At 37.9% G+C, this 16,836-nt stretch overlaps 2 protein-coding genes across 3 annotated transcripts in view; both read left to right on the forward strand.

Moving 5' to 3' along the window:
- Positions 1 to 1,676: 1,676 nt before the first annotated feature.
- On the forward strand, positions 1,677 to 10,760 carry LOC149043918 (proto-oncogene tyrosine-protein kinase receptor Ret-like). The gene is made up of 14 exons (XM_089209178.1): positions 1,677 to 1,766; positions 1,862 to 2,058; positions 3,634 to 3,741; positions 4,582 to 4,600; positions 5,057 to 5,096; positions 6,384 to 6,657; positions 7,796 to 7,906; positions 8,008 to 8,198; positions 8,322 to 8,444; positions 8,568 to 8,638; positions 8,935 to 8,975; positions 9,279 to 9,375; positions 9,685 to 9,784; positions 10,336 to 10,760. The coding sequence occupies exons 1-14, from the start codon at positions 1,702 to 1,704 to the stop codon at positions 10,399 to 10,401; spliced, it is 1,503 nt and encodes a 500-aa protein (XP_089065304.1). The 5' UTR covers positions 1,677 to 1,701; the 3' UTR covers positions 10,402 to 10,760.
- Positions 10,761 to 16,541: 5,781 nt separating this feature from the next.
- LOC149043919 (ephrin type-B receptor 1-like) overlaps positions 16,542 to 16,836 on the forward strand; it is a 92,710-nt gene continuing 92,415 nt past the window's right edge. For both annotated transcript variants that reach the window (XM_089209073.1, XM_089209071.1), the window contains exon 1: positions 16,542 to 16,662. In XM_089209073.1, the coding sequence (XP_089065199.1) occupies positions 16,590 to 16,662 (73 nt within the window). In that variant the 5' untranslated portion in view covers positions 16,542 to 16,589. The remainder of the gene's footprint in view (positions 16,663 to 16,836) is intronic.

A 16,836-nucleotide genomic window follows, 5' to 3' on the forward strand; every position in this document is an offset into this window, starting at 1 on the left:
TGATACTGGCAGAACTGGTTGCACGTGTAAAGAAGGTTACAGCAGATCATCTAATATGGCAGATTGTGAAGGTATATATATATATATATATATATATATATATATTAGTGTTTGGTCTTTTCCTAATCATTATCGATTCATAAGAGTCCTAAGGCCTAAAGAGGATCATTTCGATTTTGTCTATGAAAATTCAAAATGTTCAAAGGAACAAAAGGCTCTCCGGTGTTACGTTCTACTTAATGCTTAAAAAACATCGATCAGGATATATGCGTAATTCCTCCCACCACCAACACAACAACAGCATAGTCTGTTTTGGCTATGAGAGAAGTCTATTTCCTAGAATAATAAAATTGGAGCGAACGAGGAAGCGAAATCTCTCTGCCACCTCACCTGAAAGGCCTTAACAAGAAACGGGTGGGTAGGCGAGAAAAACAACACCACTTGACAAAACACTGTTCATGCTACCAGAGCACTAACAAAACTAAACCAGGTACTATAACCTATAAAGAAGAGACAAAGGTGTGTCGCGTGGCATGTGGCAATTAATCGCTTTGCGCAACAGCTCCCAAAGAGGGAATATTGACCAACGGTTCGGTCAAGGGTAATATCCAGCCATCATGATCGAACGAGCTTGGTCAATAAATGATTTATTGTATCGGGTAAAAATATTTCATAAGAAGCAAGAATAACTCATCTATTTCCAGAGCCGAGAGAGAAAGCCATCTGTGTTTGTAGCACAATAAACCCACGAGGGTTTTTTATGATTCTCTTCTGTCGTTTTTTGCGACTTCATCGCCGACATTGCCCAAAAATAACCGCTCCATGATGTTATTGTGATAAAGTAACCTACATGTATCATGCGTGTAAATGTCAGAGAGAAACCAGACTAGTGTAGGTAAGAACCTCTCTTGATAGAAAATCATGCCCAAATTATTCTTGTAGAAGCTCCTATAGAGGTGAAAGGGCATGCTTCCCCTTGAAACTTTAAAAAATACAGTCCTTTTTGATGCCATTTCCAACATATTAAGAGCATATTCAATTGAAAATTTTCTTGGATAACCTGATTGCTACATTTTTAACTCCTCAGTGAAAGCGGTCGGCTCTTAGTCCCTGTTTACATTCTAAATAATGGTATTTACTTTAGTGCGGGAAATGAAATGTTAATCATGATATGCAATGAAGTCACAAAATATCAACAAGTCTACGTTCATTTGTGTCTAATTGCAGTGTCTTTTTATTCACATGTACAGTCATGGTAAAAGTACTGATTAACATAACCATGGTCATCACCAGTGAAGGTTGTACTGATGGGAAATACGACGTATCCTCATTACTGACGAGACTCAAGGAAGTGGTAACCATTTTGTTTAGAGCAATATTTCTATTTATATCTTTATTTCTTTCTTCTATTTCTGCCGTTGCATACAGTTAAAATTTTAGTTTTGGCTGTCGTGCGATAATGGCCGGCTATCAAAAGAAATAGAGACCTATTTTAATGAACTAAAAAATTCCAGATGAGCCTGTTCAGCGCTTGCATGGGCATGCCATGAACGTTTATAAAAGAGGTTTTTCATGACAAATTAGTGATATTCTCAATGTCGGTGAACATTCATATGTTTATCTGATTGTGTGTTGGTGTTTAAGGTGCTGGATGAACTCCTCGAACTCCTGTTCAGTTTCACTTTTCTGTTCCTTCTTTAGATGGAAGACGCTTTTGCTTGGAGATTTGCAGGTTTCAAAAGTGTGCAGTTGAAAAGTAACATCAGGTTTGTAAATTGCCTGGATCAGCAAATGAATTATAATTTTCCGGTTTCTAAGGCACTTCGCCTTGTAATGACCCTCGTTTTTTGTCTTAATCAAGGTGTGAAAGTGCAACTTTTTACCTTGCACTCATAATCGATTCCAAAGTAAAAGAGCAAGATGTTATAATAGTGCTTCGTAATGCTTCCAGAGATGGGAAGCTTGGAGACTTCATTGTGAGTGCTATAAAAAGGACAAGATTGCAAATTGACTTCGAAACTGGAACTACTGAAGCAGGAACAATAACGTCACCTGGCAGTAAGTTTTAATCCTTCGATACAAACATCACAGTTCATTGGTAGCAGAAATCTTAGTCCATGATATGCTGCAATTGGAGTGGTTAATCATGGAATGAGATTTAATCACTTTCAAGCGGAACACACACACACACATTATGCACGCTGCACAAGTATGTTCAGCATCTATTTGGAACATTCTTCTTGTTTATGGTATCCATGTTGATGTACTTGGTTGTATTGATCTTTTAAAACATCATACATATACATCTTAGATCATTCTTGTTATGAGTAATTATTGTAAATATACACTTCTTGATTTCTCCAGACTGCTTAGTCATACTGATTTGCATACCATAGAACTTTCCAGAATATTTTATCAAGTCACGCATTTACTATGTAATACTATTCAAAAGGTTATGTAAGCTTCAAGAATGTTCCAGAACACTTTATGAATATATATAAAGACTCACTTATGTAGTAGTAGGAGTAATTGTTGTTGTCGGAGCGACGACTGTTTTGAAAGCTCTACCGAGAGAGAGTTACTAGGGAAAATTGCTCATTTCAAGGAACTTTGGCGACAGCAGTGAGATTGTGTCAGTGGTGATCTAGGGTATAGACTGTGGCGGGCTTAATTAAGTTTATTAACGATAAATATTGTACTGCTTCTAGGAGTCGCTCCTTGTTAAGAACATTATTCGCTGTTTAATAAAGTAGTTAAGTTTGTGGGATTAAGTGTTTTTCTGTCGGTTAGATTATACCGTTACATTCTGTATAACACCACAAGAGCTAAGGGCTGCAGGGTGGGAGAGGGATATGCCCTTGGGTAGAGCATGATAAAAAGCTCAAACAATAACTTGCGAGGCCTTTGCTTCTTAACTTCGATCTGAGAAGTTAATGGCTGAAGCAGTATTCCCTATGGGAGGAAGGGTGCAAGATCTCATTCAATAAAAATCGAACGGTGTACGCTTCTCCGCTAATATTACAAATATCTAATTTTTTTTCGCTACTGGAAGTAAATGTCGCGAGAACAATAGGCATTTTGCCCGATGCTCTAATTTCGGCAGAATGTAAGAAATTTTTTAACACAATCGTTACCAACTAGATAAGAGAGCAAACATTTGGACTCAAAATCCAACGTATATTACTTTACTTAAAATTCTCACAACACATACAGCACAGTTATGCTAGAGAAATGATCGTGAAAGTGCCTGCGTGTAAACTTATAAACTGCATACAGACTGCATGAATCCTAGAAATAAGCCTTGAAGAGTAAAGAAAAAAGCTTTTATCAAGTAGTTAACAGCTGTAGTGCAGTTTATAACAAAGAACTTTCATTTGTTTGGTTGGTTCGTTATTCAAATTGCTTTTAAAACATCTTAAAGAGTAAGTAAGGTTAGGGTATGGGTGGAAAAAAATACCTGTAATTTGGTTCTCACACTTAGTTAAACCCCTTCTTTTAAGTAATTTGTCACGAATTAAATAAAAAGTTATGTGTAGAAAAAGGCATCATGACTAAAACGGTTAAGCGGAGGATTGCCATAATTTATTTTGAGGAGGCATATATTTCATACGTTGTTCAACTCTTGTATTCAAGGTGCCACAGGGATCACTGTTGGTGCAGTGGTTGGATCAATTGCCGCGCTGGCTGTTGCTGCTGGGATATTTGTCTTTTTCGTACGGAAGTGGAGGAAGAACTCAAATGGTAAGAGTAGTATTAATGCCAACTCTAGCCCCCAAGAAAAGTCGCGTAGTATCAAGCAGCTGAAAACAGTTTATGTTTTTTATAGCCTTTTTTAAAAATAAGGTATGTTACTGGATTTCGAAACAGTTCTAATAAGTCCCTTTAAAAAAAAAGATATTACTGTCCAACACCGTTATATTATAAAAGATATAATGAAACTTTTTAATTGAAAATGAATACTCTCTAAACTTCTAAGATTCCCTGAAACAAAGGTGGCAAATGTGCGATGAAAGAAAATTGAAGAAAATACAACTCAAATCCACTGCAAATAACACTGAACAAAAATGGAGTACGAGAAAGTGTCCATATCAATTTTCAGTGTCAAGGTTTAAGTCTGTGTAGGCCAGATTACCTGATATTGCGAAATAACGCGCAACGCCCACAAATGCCATAAAATGTAGTTTGAGAATCAGAAACAGTTACGTGGCATGCCGACCAGAGTATCACTGAAGCCTCTGAGTGTTTAGGTGAGGCTGGGTGAACACGGGAAATCTCCTCTATAATCTGTTGCCTTTATGAAATATACACATATCCAAAAATTCACGACCGTGATTATATGTTCTCGTTTGATCGGGTTCTATAATTCTATGATTACAATTATAACCCTAGACCTGGGGACCACTTTCTACTGAAACTGACCATGTGTAGAATGAAATAAATGTCTGCATTGCATCATTCTGCATTGCCTTTGAATTATTTCTTACTTTCTCTTAACACACTTTTCGAGCTGGTTTTTCTTTGCTATCTTCTCACTATACGTTTTTCATGTTTTTCATACTTTTTTCTTTTTTATCGTTCTAGAAACAAGAAGAAGAGAGAGGTGAGATTTTTAGAACGATAAAGTATCGCCCAATTTCATGTCTTGTTTTTGATACCGATTGCAAACTGTATACAACTGTTAATTTCAAGCATGGATTATGATAGTTACGCCTAGAGCAGGAGCTTCATCTAAAGTCAATTTCCCAGAGCATCCGTAACGTAATGTCGTTAAGACTACTCACGAGACCTTTTGAGAATGGACTATTCAGAGATAATTATCTTTCCTTAGAGCTAGTCCACTCAATGAAAGGCACAGATGCCTGGCTCCTAATCTTTATGAAACCTTTTTTGAGTCAGTGCAGCAGCGCAAAATGTGGCATGTTGTCACTAATCCTTTCATGACTAATACTTAAAGAGTGCCTAAATGTGTGCTTTCCTAGCTGAACAAATCGTCAACGTGCTTCTTCCGATTGAATTCGGATGCGACCGAAAACGTGATTTTCTTTTTTACTTTTAGGACAAACAGAGATACAATTGAGGAAATAGAGAATGCTTTTGTAAGTCGCTTTAAGATTTAACTATTAACCTTATTGTGGTACAATACGGTATATCATTTTTTTGTCAAGAGGGCACGGTAACGAATCCTTTAATCTGATTGGTTCTTAGCACAGTCCGGATTTTCCTACCTCTGTCGATGGACACAGTAACGCTTTCGTGGGTCGCGGAGTATATTCCTAGCTTCATTGCAATTTTTTTCATAAATGTGTGATGTTTTATCGGCTGGGCAGCATTTTTAAGCACGGACTTCGGTCACAATCTTAAGCCCTAAATTTATCAATAATTATTTGCTTCCTTGTTCTCAAATCAATTTGTTCGTTTGGATTACTGTTCCGAAGTTTGCACAGAAGTCTTCTAATTCACCGTTATCATTACGCAAATAGAAATTTTTCGGTTAAACGTAAATCTTTAATTTATTTCCTTTACCTTTTACTCGGTGAGACATTGTTTAGTTTATGGAGGATCTTCCCATTATTACAAGCACCTTTGGGTTTAAGGAAAAAACGAAAATGTTATATACTAGCCTTGTTCGGTCCTTATTGGGAAAGCCTGTGCCCTCTGTCTTGACAAAGAGCTTGAGGATAACATGTCTGTACTTTGACAGATATTGATGATCTAAGTTTACGTCATTCTCCATTTCAATTGCGTAACTACCAAACAAAAAAACTTTTAATAACATGGCTGGAGCTTTATTCCCTTTCTTAAGTGCGATACGTTTTGTGTCTTTGAATGTACCTTGCTGACAAATTCATTCACATTTGATAAAATTATTTCTTACCAGCGGCGGTTTGTCTTTTATCTTCACTCATTCCGTGTTCGTATCTGTACCACCCTCGCTCTGCAATAATATTATTTTATAAGATGCTTCTCCAGTACATTGTACCACTCAGAGACGAAGCTAACACCACCACAAATCAGAACGATCATCAGTGTAATCTGTAGGAAACAGAAGAACAAAATTGAAAGTTTAATACGAGCCAGCACCTTTATATTATTATTTTTAAATTTTTTACTATAGCACTTCCGGTAGTAACTCCGAAAGAATGGAAGATAGTGCCATAAGTGGTCGTGAAATTCCTACAGGAAACAGCTGAAGAAAATTTAAAATTTAATACGAGCCAGCACATTTTATTTTTCTACTTTTATATAATTATAATGATGATATTATGCAACACATTCGCAAGAAAACTTTGACATGAACCACGGAATGAAAAAGAAGGTAGATTTGAAAAACGTTCCGCTGTAGCCCTAGTTAATGATTCCTTTGATTATTTTAAACTCAAAAGACTGAACTTGAGATGGCGGAAGCTTCTCAAAGCCATCAGTATATGGCATTGGATGAGAGGAATCGATCACCGGCGAACTGTCCACAACCGAGCCAGTCCGTCACTGAATACACCTCTACATATTCATCACCACGCTGTTGGGAGATTCCTACAGAGCATGTGACTCTAGAAAAGATCGTTGGTAAAGGGGCTTTTGGTCAGGTTGCCAAGGCAACAGTCATATGCCTTCAGGGGAAACCAACGAAGACACTTGTGGCTGTTAAGATGTTGAAAGGTATCAAATACTTCAAATAATAGGATGTGTTTCAGTGAAATTCCAACGGTAACACTCCCCTGGAAAGACTTAGCCTTAGGCAGGTAGCCTAAGATTCAGAAAAGATTCAGCCTTCTTCTCAATCCTGAAGGTAGCAAAGCAAGCCTAATATCCCCTCCCCCCAGCCCTTCCTAAATGGGGAGAGTAAGGTTCATTTAGCAGTAGTACAATCAGCGGTCAACTAAACGTACCTCAGTTAGTTGATCAGGATCGTGAGACAATTTAAAACCAGCTACCAAACAGACCATGAATAGATATGGACGTGATCCTCGTAGTTATGAACACTATTAAAGTAGTAGTGAAAATAACGTCTACTTAAGCAGTGTTCATAACTGCGAGGATCGATTCCATATCCAGATCGTTTCCTTAAACGTAGTTCCCTTGTATGATTTTCATATATTTACAGTCATTTATAGACCATGAATGACTTGACCAGACTTGCGTAATCGAGACATGACACGACAAGCTTCTCACGTGGCCTCAGCATGAAACTTGCTGGTGCAGCGCCCTCTGATATCCGAAGCCGTACAATTTTCTTTCAAATTTATCAGAACTATATCTTTTCCTGCAAGAACATAACGACAGAGACGTTTATTTGTAGAGAATTAAATTCTCGCCAACAATCGACACTCCTCCCTCCCACCTTTTCAAAATTAGCAAACCTCTGTTTTTCCGAATTTAAATTAACATAAGGGTGGTCCCTTTCAACATTAAACCTCAGCGGGAAAAGGAAAAAATGTCTCTGCTAAGCGTATGCCTCTTAGCAATTGTTTGGTAGAAATCTTACGCTAATTAAATTCAATATCATTAAAGCATGGTGATACTGGTATAGCAGTGGAATGAAGGGCTTTGTTGTTATATTTGACGACTGAGAATGATGTTTGAAATTTATAGAAATTTATATTTACTTGCAGAGTATTACAGTATTGTGATTTTAGATAGGATGTTCAATCACTAAACAACACGGAGCTCAAAGTTCGGAAGGAAATGTGCCACTTATTTTGATTCAGCAAGTCAGAGAATATCAACTAATATTTTCTGAGGTCCAGTTACTGATATTGCTTGTAAAGGTAACAGCTGATGGGTGATCACCTTGCAGATCACGCCTCTGAGTCGGACAGGAAGGACTTGTTGTCCGAACTTCGATTGATGAAGGAACTCGATGCTCATCCTCGTGTTATTAAACTTCTGGGATGTGTCACGAAATCTGGTAAATATGGAAAAGTATAATTTAATCGCCCAAACAGCCAAAACAAAGAGCAGATCTAGGGCTTAATATAAGCATATTTCCCTGTTTACCATGCTTTTCAGGGCCCTTGATGGTGTTGATTGAATACGTACCCCATGGAGATCTACTGGGATACCTCAGAAAGAGTCGTGGATTAAATGATACTTACTTCGAAGACCCGGATATCAAACCACAAAGTAATCTGACGTCAGAGCAGCTGATGAAGTTTGCGTGGCAAGTTGCCGATGGAATGTCGTATTTGTCATCGATACCAGTAAGTAGGAACGCAATCTCTAGTTACTAAACTGTTTCTTTGGCATATGTTGCTGAAATATGATAAGTCATTACTTTTCATTCTTTTCGTTCAATTATTCTGGACCTCTCTTAATTGTCGTAGATTATCCATCGAGACCTTGCAGCTCGTAATGTGTTGGTTGGAAAAGGAGAAACGTGCAAAGTAACAGACTTTGGTATGGCCAGAGACGTCAAAGAGGACAGCATTTATCAACGGAAGTCTAAGGTACCGAATTTGTTCTCTAAGCTAGAGATCTGTGAACAGTCTGCTGTGGGTGAAGTTGTACTTGTCCTTGATCATGATCTTTTCCTCAGTTTTGTCGATCAATTCTATGTGTTTTTAATTTAGGGACGTCTTCCTGTTAAATGGACTGCCATTGAGGCATTGCTGTACGGAAAATATTCCACAAAGAGTGATGTGTGAGTACAAGGGCTTCATAAGGTCCTTAAGCAAATTGGGTAAAGTGATTGGATGTCTAATGTATGTTATGCTTCGTATTTCTTAAAATTGATGTGGAGATGTGGAGGCATCCTATTAAGAAGGGGTGGTAATACCCTTTCTGGCTTTGAGTTATAAGTAACGGTCCAGGTCCCGCTCCTATTACAAGTCTAGTGTGCTTCCCACGGTGTTTTACCGAAGATATTCAATTCACCTTTTTTTTAACAGTACGGACCAGAACGTTTATTTCCTTTAATGCATCTCGTTTGTTTTACAGATGGAGCTACGGAGTTCTCCTCTATGAGATCTTCACGATTGGTAGGTCGCGAGATTAATAACCAGACCATTAACTTTAGCGTCAGCGTGTCAACAAAAGTGGCAATTGTGTTGACACGTGGTCATGAAGTAAGCATGGTGTACCATTCTCTGAGGAATTCAGTTTTGCCTTTGTGGTTTGTACCTGCCAGGCCACCTTAGATTGCCTCAGTCGCTGAACTTATTGAAAAAAAACAAACAAACAAACAAACAAACTAGGAACAATGGTACAGGAATTATATTGTAAAAATATATTTACAAGTGTCAGGGCCTTGAATTGTATTTAGAGTACCCGCTTTATTTTAGGTGGTTCACCGTATCCAGGGAAGGATGCAAAAAAAATGGCAAAGTTGCTAGAGAAGGGATACAGAATGCCTAAACCACAACATGTGGATGAGAAGTTGTATGAAAAGATTGTGTTGTTGTTGTTGTTGTTTTCTTTGTACGTTCTTATAGCGGTAACATTTATTTGAAAAGTTCTTCTCGTGAAAGTTGCGCGTGCAGCTCAAAATTAAACCTGTTTTTCTTCCTGAATGAGCTTACTTAGGGGAAATATTGGAATGAGTCAATGATCACGAGTTTGTCTCTTGTGTTCTTTAAAGAAAGGAACAAACTTTCCTACTGTATATTGCAACATTTTGTGCCTAACAACATCCTAACTGAGGGCAGTAAGAACGTATACTGATATATCCTTGACGTCTTTGTGTTTCAGGTATGACATAATGACAAACTGTTGGAACGACGACCCTAACTTGAGACCATCTTTTGAAAATCTGAGGAAAGAACTCAAAGAAATGGAAAACCGGCACAAGGTAGATTTGTAGAGCTAATTTTGATCGTTTTAAGTTCCATCTGGCTTACGCAGGGTAAATTACAAACGCAGAATATCGTCTACTTCAGGGTAGCAGATTTTGGGTATTATGGTTTATTATGAAAATTATGGAAGTTTTGAAGCTACTTTACCTAAATATGAGGTAACAATGATATAATAGGATTCCACCCAGTGTCCTTGCACAAGTTCCAAAGCTTGTTCACAAAACACGGAAGGGGAGTATGTTTTGTTCATAGAATGAAAACCCAAAGTAAATGCAAAGTTGTATTGAGTTAGTACCACTGTAGTGCTTCGAACCTTTCGTTTAGTCTCTAGAGAGGTACACTACAATATTCCTTAGCTTTTTCTTTATTCTTTTCTGATATCGAAATTTAGAATCTACCACTGTCAAATGCATGTGATAATTGTGTGACTACGAGTTGTTCGAGTGTTGCATGTCTATTTTATTTTGGTTATTTCCAAGTATATTTTCATCATCAACACGCTCTTTACGAAGGACGAAAAGTCAGTCAACCCTTTTTTTTTCTGCAGGGGCTGATAAACTTAAGCAATTACGACGATCGACTCTACGTTAATGTTGACGATCTTGCTGTGTAAGCGTATGCATTGTTATGGAGAAAAGGATGGAGTGATAAGTCTTGCAGCCCAAGGAGATCGTATGCTATTTTCTCTGTGTATTTGAAGTTAACCTTTCATCCTTTGTTAATACAAAACAAGCTGTCTAACAGCGAAGGGAGGAACAGTATAACTTTCCTTTAGTTTCACGTGTATCTTTTAGTATTTTTGTCTTGAAAAGACACGCGATTTTTTAAATATTTTTACAAGTGATATAAATTAAAATTTTAATTTTAATTTAGTCTGAAACATTAAAATGTTTCAGACTAAATATTCATTTTTGTGTACAGTGTAAAATTGTTGAGGAATTTATGAGATTAATAGTGTTTTTATGACATTTATTAAACGGCTGTTCTGTGAATTGCACTCTAAAGCAAAGGATTGTTAATTAACTAATGATTGGACAAAGTCTTTTTCTTTTGTTATTTTAAAAACAATTGTTTTTCGCTCAAATTTTTTATGTCAGGTTGATAAATTTTATTGTGTTGTACAGCAACGAAAAAATCAATAATTATATTTTCCGTTGGTAACCACGATGGGGCGTTGAAGTCTTGAGCGGCATCCACTGTTAGGGAACCCATTTCCGCTTTGAATGGGTACTCTAGTTCGTGGCAAGAACCAAGAAGAACTGGCCAAGATAACACTGATCGTCACCGGCCGCTTAAGATTGCGTATAGAAAAATGCAACTGCATTGGAATATAGTTTCCATGAACATCAAGATGAAGCCGATGAGGAACACCAATTATAAGATAGCGGTCATTTTTAACTCGTAAATTGCGCGCATGCGCAAGAGCGAGTTATAGATACGATGTGGGGAATGGAATTCGCTCGCTCGCTCGATTGGTCGATTCCTGTAAACTTTTTTTAGATTTTAGGCTTTTGAGTGCATTTTATAGTTTTTGGCGAGCAATAAACAGACGAAATGGCGACCTTTTTTGCTAAGAATAGTGGTGGGGTGAAAAAGAAGCCAATGATAATCTTTAAAGAGTTTTCTTTTTTCGTTTTAGTTTCAACAAGCGGCGCCAGCGACTGGCAGGCATGCAAGGATTCACAGTGAAATAACAGAACAACCTTCGTTTTTCATAAAATTGTAATTTACAATCCTTGAACTTGAAAACAATCCGAAGATTCATTGAAAATATCACTTACTGCGAAGCGCTCGGAGTTTACAGATGTTCAAAAGCTTTTTCTGTTATAGCGTGAGATTGAGGACAAAATTGATCATTACGTTTCGTCGCGTGTGTTTTTCCTGTGTGAAGCAACAAAAGATGCCGGCGACTGACGAAATAACAAGTTAACACGAAAATCAGATAACACCTAAACAAACAATTTTAGCTACCGATTTCAGTGAATTTTTAAAGAAAATTTTTCTTTTAAGTTTTTAGGACAATTTGAAGATTCAACATACATACAACGTACTAAAATGCGAAAGTTACACACCACGAAATTGATAACTACGCCTGAAATGAAATTCTATCTTGTTATTGATTACACGTTGCCTAGCACGTGACTTAAATCTACCCAGGCGGAGATCCAAAATGACGGTGGCAGGCTTGGCTTAATTATATCACTCAAAACTCGTTCCCGTTTGTCTCATTTGATAAAGAGGGAATCGTTAATGTTTTTATTAAGACAGTATTGCCTTGATTTTCTAATATTTACAACGAAAGACAGTAAATTTCACTTTTCACCCACATTTACTTCCAACCTTTTCTTTTGAACCAGAAACAAAAATGATAGACGTTTAAAACACATGACATCATCCACCTTGTCAAATGTAATAGCATAATCATTTCAATTGTAATGCCTTCTTATCCCAACGTTACTTTGTTTCTTTGCTACATTAGCGAACACTGAACTACTGCTCGTACTCTAGATATGACAATCAACCACAAAATTCCCTAAACCAGATAACATTAAACATAATCTAAAAAATCATGTGTCAATTCACGAGTTTGCTCACAGAGCACTTTGATTTCTTATGCGAAGTCTCGGAACATCAGGAATACGTCATATTCTCTCTTTTACATCAGTTTTCGGGGAATTTATCAGAGAGTTTCAGCTGAAGTTATAACTACAATGATGTTTTTTTTTTTGAAAGTCCTATTTTCAAACTGACCGAATCAGGGATGAGCGAACTTTCTGCTTTGAAGCAAGAGGAACTCAACAATAGGGATTTTTTTCCCTGCCCCTTTCGACTGTGTATAGAAAATCTAGAGCCCTGTAGTACATGTTAAAACGTGCTATGGGAGGAACACCTATTGTAAGATGACTACCGTTTTTTTCTCTCGTTTGTACAGCCCAACCAAGGCCGCAGATATTAATGAACCGCACAAAGATCGTTGGCACGTTTGAAGTGTCACAAATAAGGAGTGGGTCAAGTGTACACCACACCTATGAGCTTTTACCCTCCCCTTACTTGGATTTCAGCCCAGGCAGTGTGCGCACCCTGATTACGTTTCATTGTGGAAGCGTTATCAGAAAGTGAAAAGGCAGAAAGCGGCAGATTTTGACAAAACAATCCTTCAAAGTTAGGCTATATCTTTTTCCTTTAACCATACTTTATCGTAATTTGACTCACACAGAATCGGAAGAAGTATGTTTTGCTCGTATTTGTCGCTGCTCAGTTGGAATTCAAGGACAAACGCAACGTTGTTTGATATGGAATTTGAGACCGGTTTTTCTAAGATCTAATTTGCTTTACGTCATAATTTGAAGCCTCTCAAATATTTGGATGGCCATTTTAACCTAATTTAACAGCCCTGATAAAAACGCTTTCCAACGGTATTGATGTTTTTATACGTGTTTTTATTAGCGCTAGTGTTTGAGACCGGTTAGGGCCACTAAAGGCCTATTATTATTGCGTTACATAGCGTTACCATTTTTAGGTGATTGTATGGTAAATATACTATTGAATAAAGGACGGTTGAAGTAGAGCAATGAAAGGACTCACTTGATCTATGAATACTCTATATAATGCAAGGCGACATCGTACATGACTCCATACAAGTCCAATGCACACTAATAGATTCCAATGGAAAACGTGGTTTTTAGATGGAATAGGCAAAATTCTATATGTAACACCTTCCAACAGAAAAAAATGATTCGGCTGGTGGAAATCAACACTTATGCCCGGTGTTTTTTAGTCCTTTCAGTTTTTTAATACAAAATCTCGAAGTGAAATGTTCAGTGAAATCCGGCCGAATTGAAAGACGCGAGTTTTTTCCACATGACAATTAGAAACTGGAACATAGAGATTGCTCGCGATAAATGCGCTCGCGATAAAAGCGCCGTAAAACTCGGCTGTTGTGATGTGGCCTTCTGCCCAACGCATCGGAAAGGATAATAGAGCAAGCTCTTAGTTGTTTATTCGAAGGGCGGCCGTTGTAATTTCTGAGACTTGCTTCACTCTGATGACCGGAGATCGCCAGAATCAGCTAGCCGCGACGGACCTCAGTATGATCGCTGAGTCTCTCTGACACCGTCATGATAACTAGGAATTTTAACAATTATGTCAGTTTGGCTATATTTTTCATCACTCCCGTTTTGTTCTGTGTCGTTTTTGAACACGAAACTATATTTACTATCGGAGTGTTAGCTGTATTTGATGTTTATTATTTTATTTGTAATTTAAACGGTAACCAATCTAAGCGATCATGAAAACCTTCAAAACTCGGACTATCCATTTCGTTTTCTCTTCGAGGATTTTTCTCTCTGCTCACGTTATAATAACGTAAGTGTGGCGCTCGATATGTTTACAAACCTTTGTTTGGTTCTTCTGCTGCTCAGTACTTGACGGCTCGCGTGTTCCGTAGCACAGTTTGGCAAATGGCGTGACAGCTTCATCTCAGTTCTATGTTTTATTTAACAAATAGAGAAGCCTTGGCTGTGCTCTGTTCTGTTATAAAGCACTTAGGAAGCGGCTAGAGCACTCAAGAAGTGTAGGGAGAAACACGAGACGTAGTCGAGTGTTTCTCCCCATTTCTTGAGTGCTTTAGCCGCTTCCTAAGTGCTTTATAACAGAACAGAGCACAGCCAAGGCTTCTCTATTTGTTTTATAATAAAGAATCCATCAAATTCCCCGAGCATTACTTTCAATTTTCAAAACAAACTTTATTTCCAAAGCGAACAACAGTGTCGTGAGCATGCTCTATACTCTCATAAAGCACGCTACAATAAGCCAATCAGAATCCCTGTTAGAATGGTTCAAATAATCTGATTGGCTGTACAAGACTAAAAAAGTCAAAAGTGTCAAACCATCAAAGTTAAAAAACCATCAAAGTTCACCTTCTGGGATAGTTTACAAACTAAAATAGTTCGGTAGGTCGAATTTAACACTTTTGCTTAAAGTTTTTAAGGCTCTAATACAGAATCTTGAAGTGAAATGTTCAGTGAACTTCAGCCGAATTATGGCTCATAAAAACACGCGAGTTTTTTCATATGACAAGGTAGAAAACAAACTGTTCAGGGCGAGTGTTTTTTGAATGAACGACAGCCAAATTCACCGGAACATGAAGATCGCTCGGGATGACAGCGTCGCAAAACTCGGCTGCAATGACAGATGTGACTTTCCACTCAACGCATCGGAAAGGATATCAGAGCAAGCTCTTATTTTTTCACTCGAAGGGCGGCCGATGTAGTTTCTGAGGCTTGCTGTGATGACCGGAGATCGCCATGATGAGCGAGCCGCGATGGAATTCAGCATGATCATATTCGCTCAAACACCGTCATGATTAGAATGAATTTTAACAGTTATGCCAGTTTGGTTATATTTTTCATCATTTCTGTTTTGTTCTGTTTTGTTTTCGAACACTGAACTGTATATACTATATGAGTGTTAGCTGTGTTTGATTTTTATTTCCGTACGTAAGCTTGCAATCTAACTGAGCGTGAATCAATCTTTAAAACCTCGAATGTCTATTTTGTTTTTCCCTTGAGGATTTTCGTATCTGCTCACGTTTTAATAACGTAAATTACGGCGCCTGGTATGTTTACAAACCTTTGTTTGATTCTTATGTTGCTACTTGTCAGCTCGCTTCAGTTCCGAAATTTCACTTTCAATTATCGGAAAAAAGCTAAAAAGAAGTCCCGGAAAAGCTCGAACATAGTACAGTTTGGCAGATGGCGTGACAACTTTAGCTCAGCTCTATGCTCTATACTCTCATAGAGCACGCTCTTTCAACCAATGACAGTGCGCGTTATATCCGAACTTTATTATAAACCCTGTTAGAGCACGCTCTTTCAATCAATGATAGCGCGCGTCATATCCGATCTTTGTAATAATTCTCATTAGTACGATCAGTTTTAAGGTGATATTTCCTTATTCGTAAGTTCTTTATGTTAGGCAAAGCCGGACGAGATTGTGCAAAAAAAAACTTATTTTCTTCTTTGTGCTCCCAATCTAATCTTTCTCACCGGTAGAAATAACTCCCGAGATATATTTCCCAAACTGTCATCTGGGTATCCTCCACTCTTTATGCATATTTTGAAACTCTGTACGCTTTTTATTAAATGTAAAGCGGAACGAATTCGTTCCTAAGAGATGCAGCACTTCTCCTTTTACGAATTCTTTATTACGCCTGATGGATAAAACGTATAAAAATTCGTGCATTGGAAGGTCTTTCGGTGTTTGTAGTGTGTTTGTACGTCAAGGGTCGATTCCCAGTTAAATATCTTTCGTCTAGGAACGAAATTTCTGACTTTAATATTTATACAACCATCGGCTGTGGGTGTAACTGCTGTCATATGGGAATAGATTCTCAGCAAAACTACAATTTAGACTCTTTCTGAAACTCGTCAAGTGCCTCCTTAGAATGAATTTGTCACGAAGGAACGTCTGGAGTCGTGCAGGCCCGTCAACACATTTTAGCTTTCGGATGATCGGCAACAAACAGTGAATCTCTGTTACATTCCATGTATTCACGCTATTCTCGCTGCCACAAAAGATGTTCACACGCTTACGACTGCCGCAGGATGCAAATGACTTACTTTCCTTTTACGTCTATGATGCAACGTAACCAAAGTGCGCACATCGCCTGCTCCACCCAGTTCTGTGGTTACTGTTTCAGACCTTTTCTGTATGGTAATTAGAATTGGGCATTGACACAACATGTCATCTTTTGACTCTTTATGAATATGTCTCATGTGACCACTAATCGCTTAAACCTTGATGATGAAGTTATTCCGTGCAACTTTAGTTCTATGGCTAATCGCTATTTTGCGCGAAGTTTCAGGAGAAGCAGGTAAGAGTTTGCATGGACGACTGAAAGGTGTTTTATTCCTAGAATGAACCTTTTAATTATGTTCAGCAGGCAGTCAGTTCGACAAGTTCTGCCGCGCTACACGACTCTGATGCGAAAGCCACTCAAGCGGCCGAGCCAAAACAAAATTCATAAGAAACATGTTTTTGCATTTTA

The sequence above is a fragment of the Pocillopora damicornis genome, chromosome 6, assembly GCF_964200805.1.
Source record: "Pocillopora damicornis chromosome 6, jaPocDami1.2, whole genome shotgun sequence".
Taxonomy (NCBI): Eukaryota; Metazoa; Cnidaria; class Anthozoa; order Scleractinia; family Pocilloporidae; genus Pocillopora; species Pocillopora damicornis.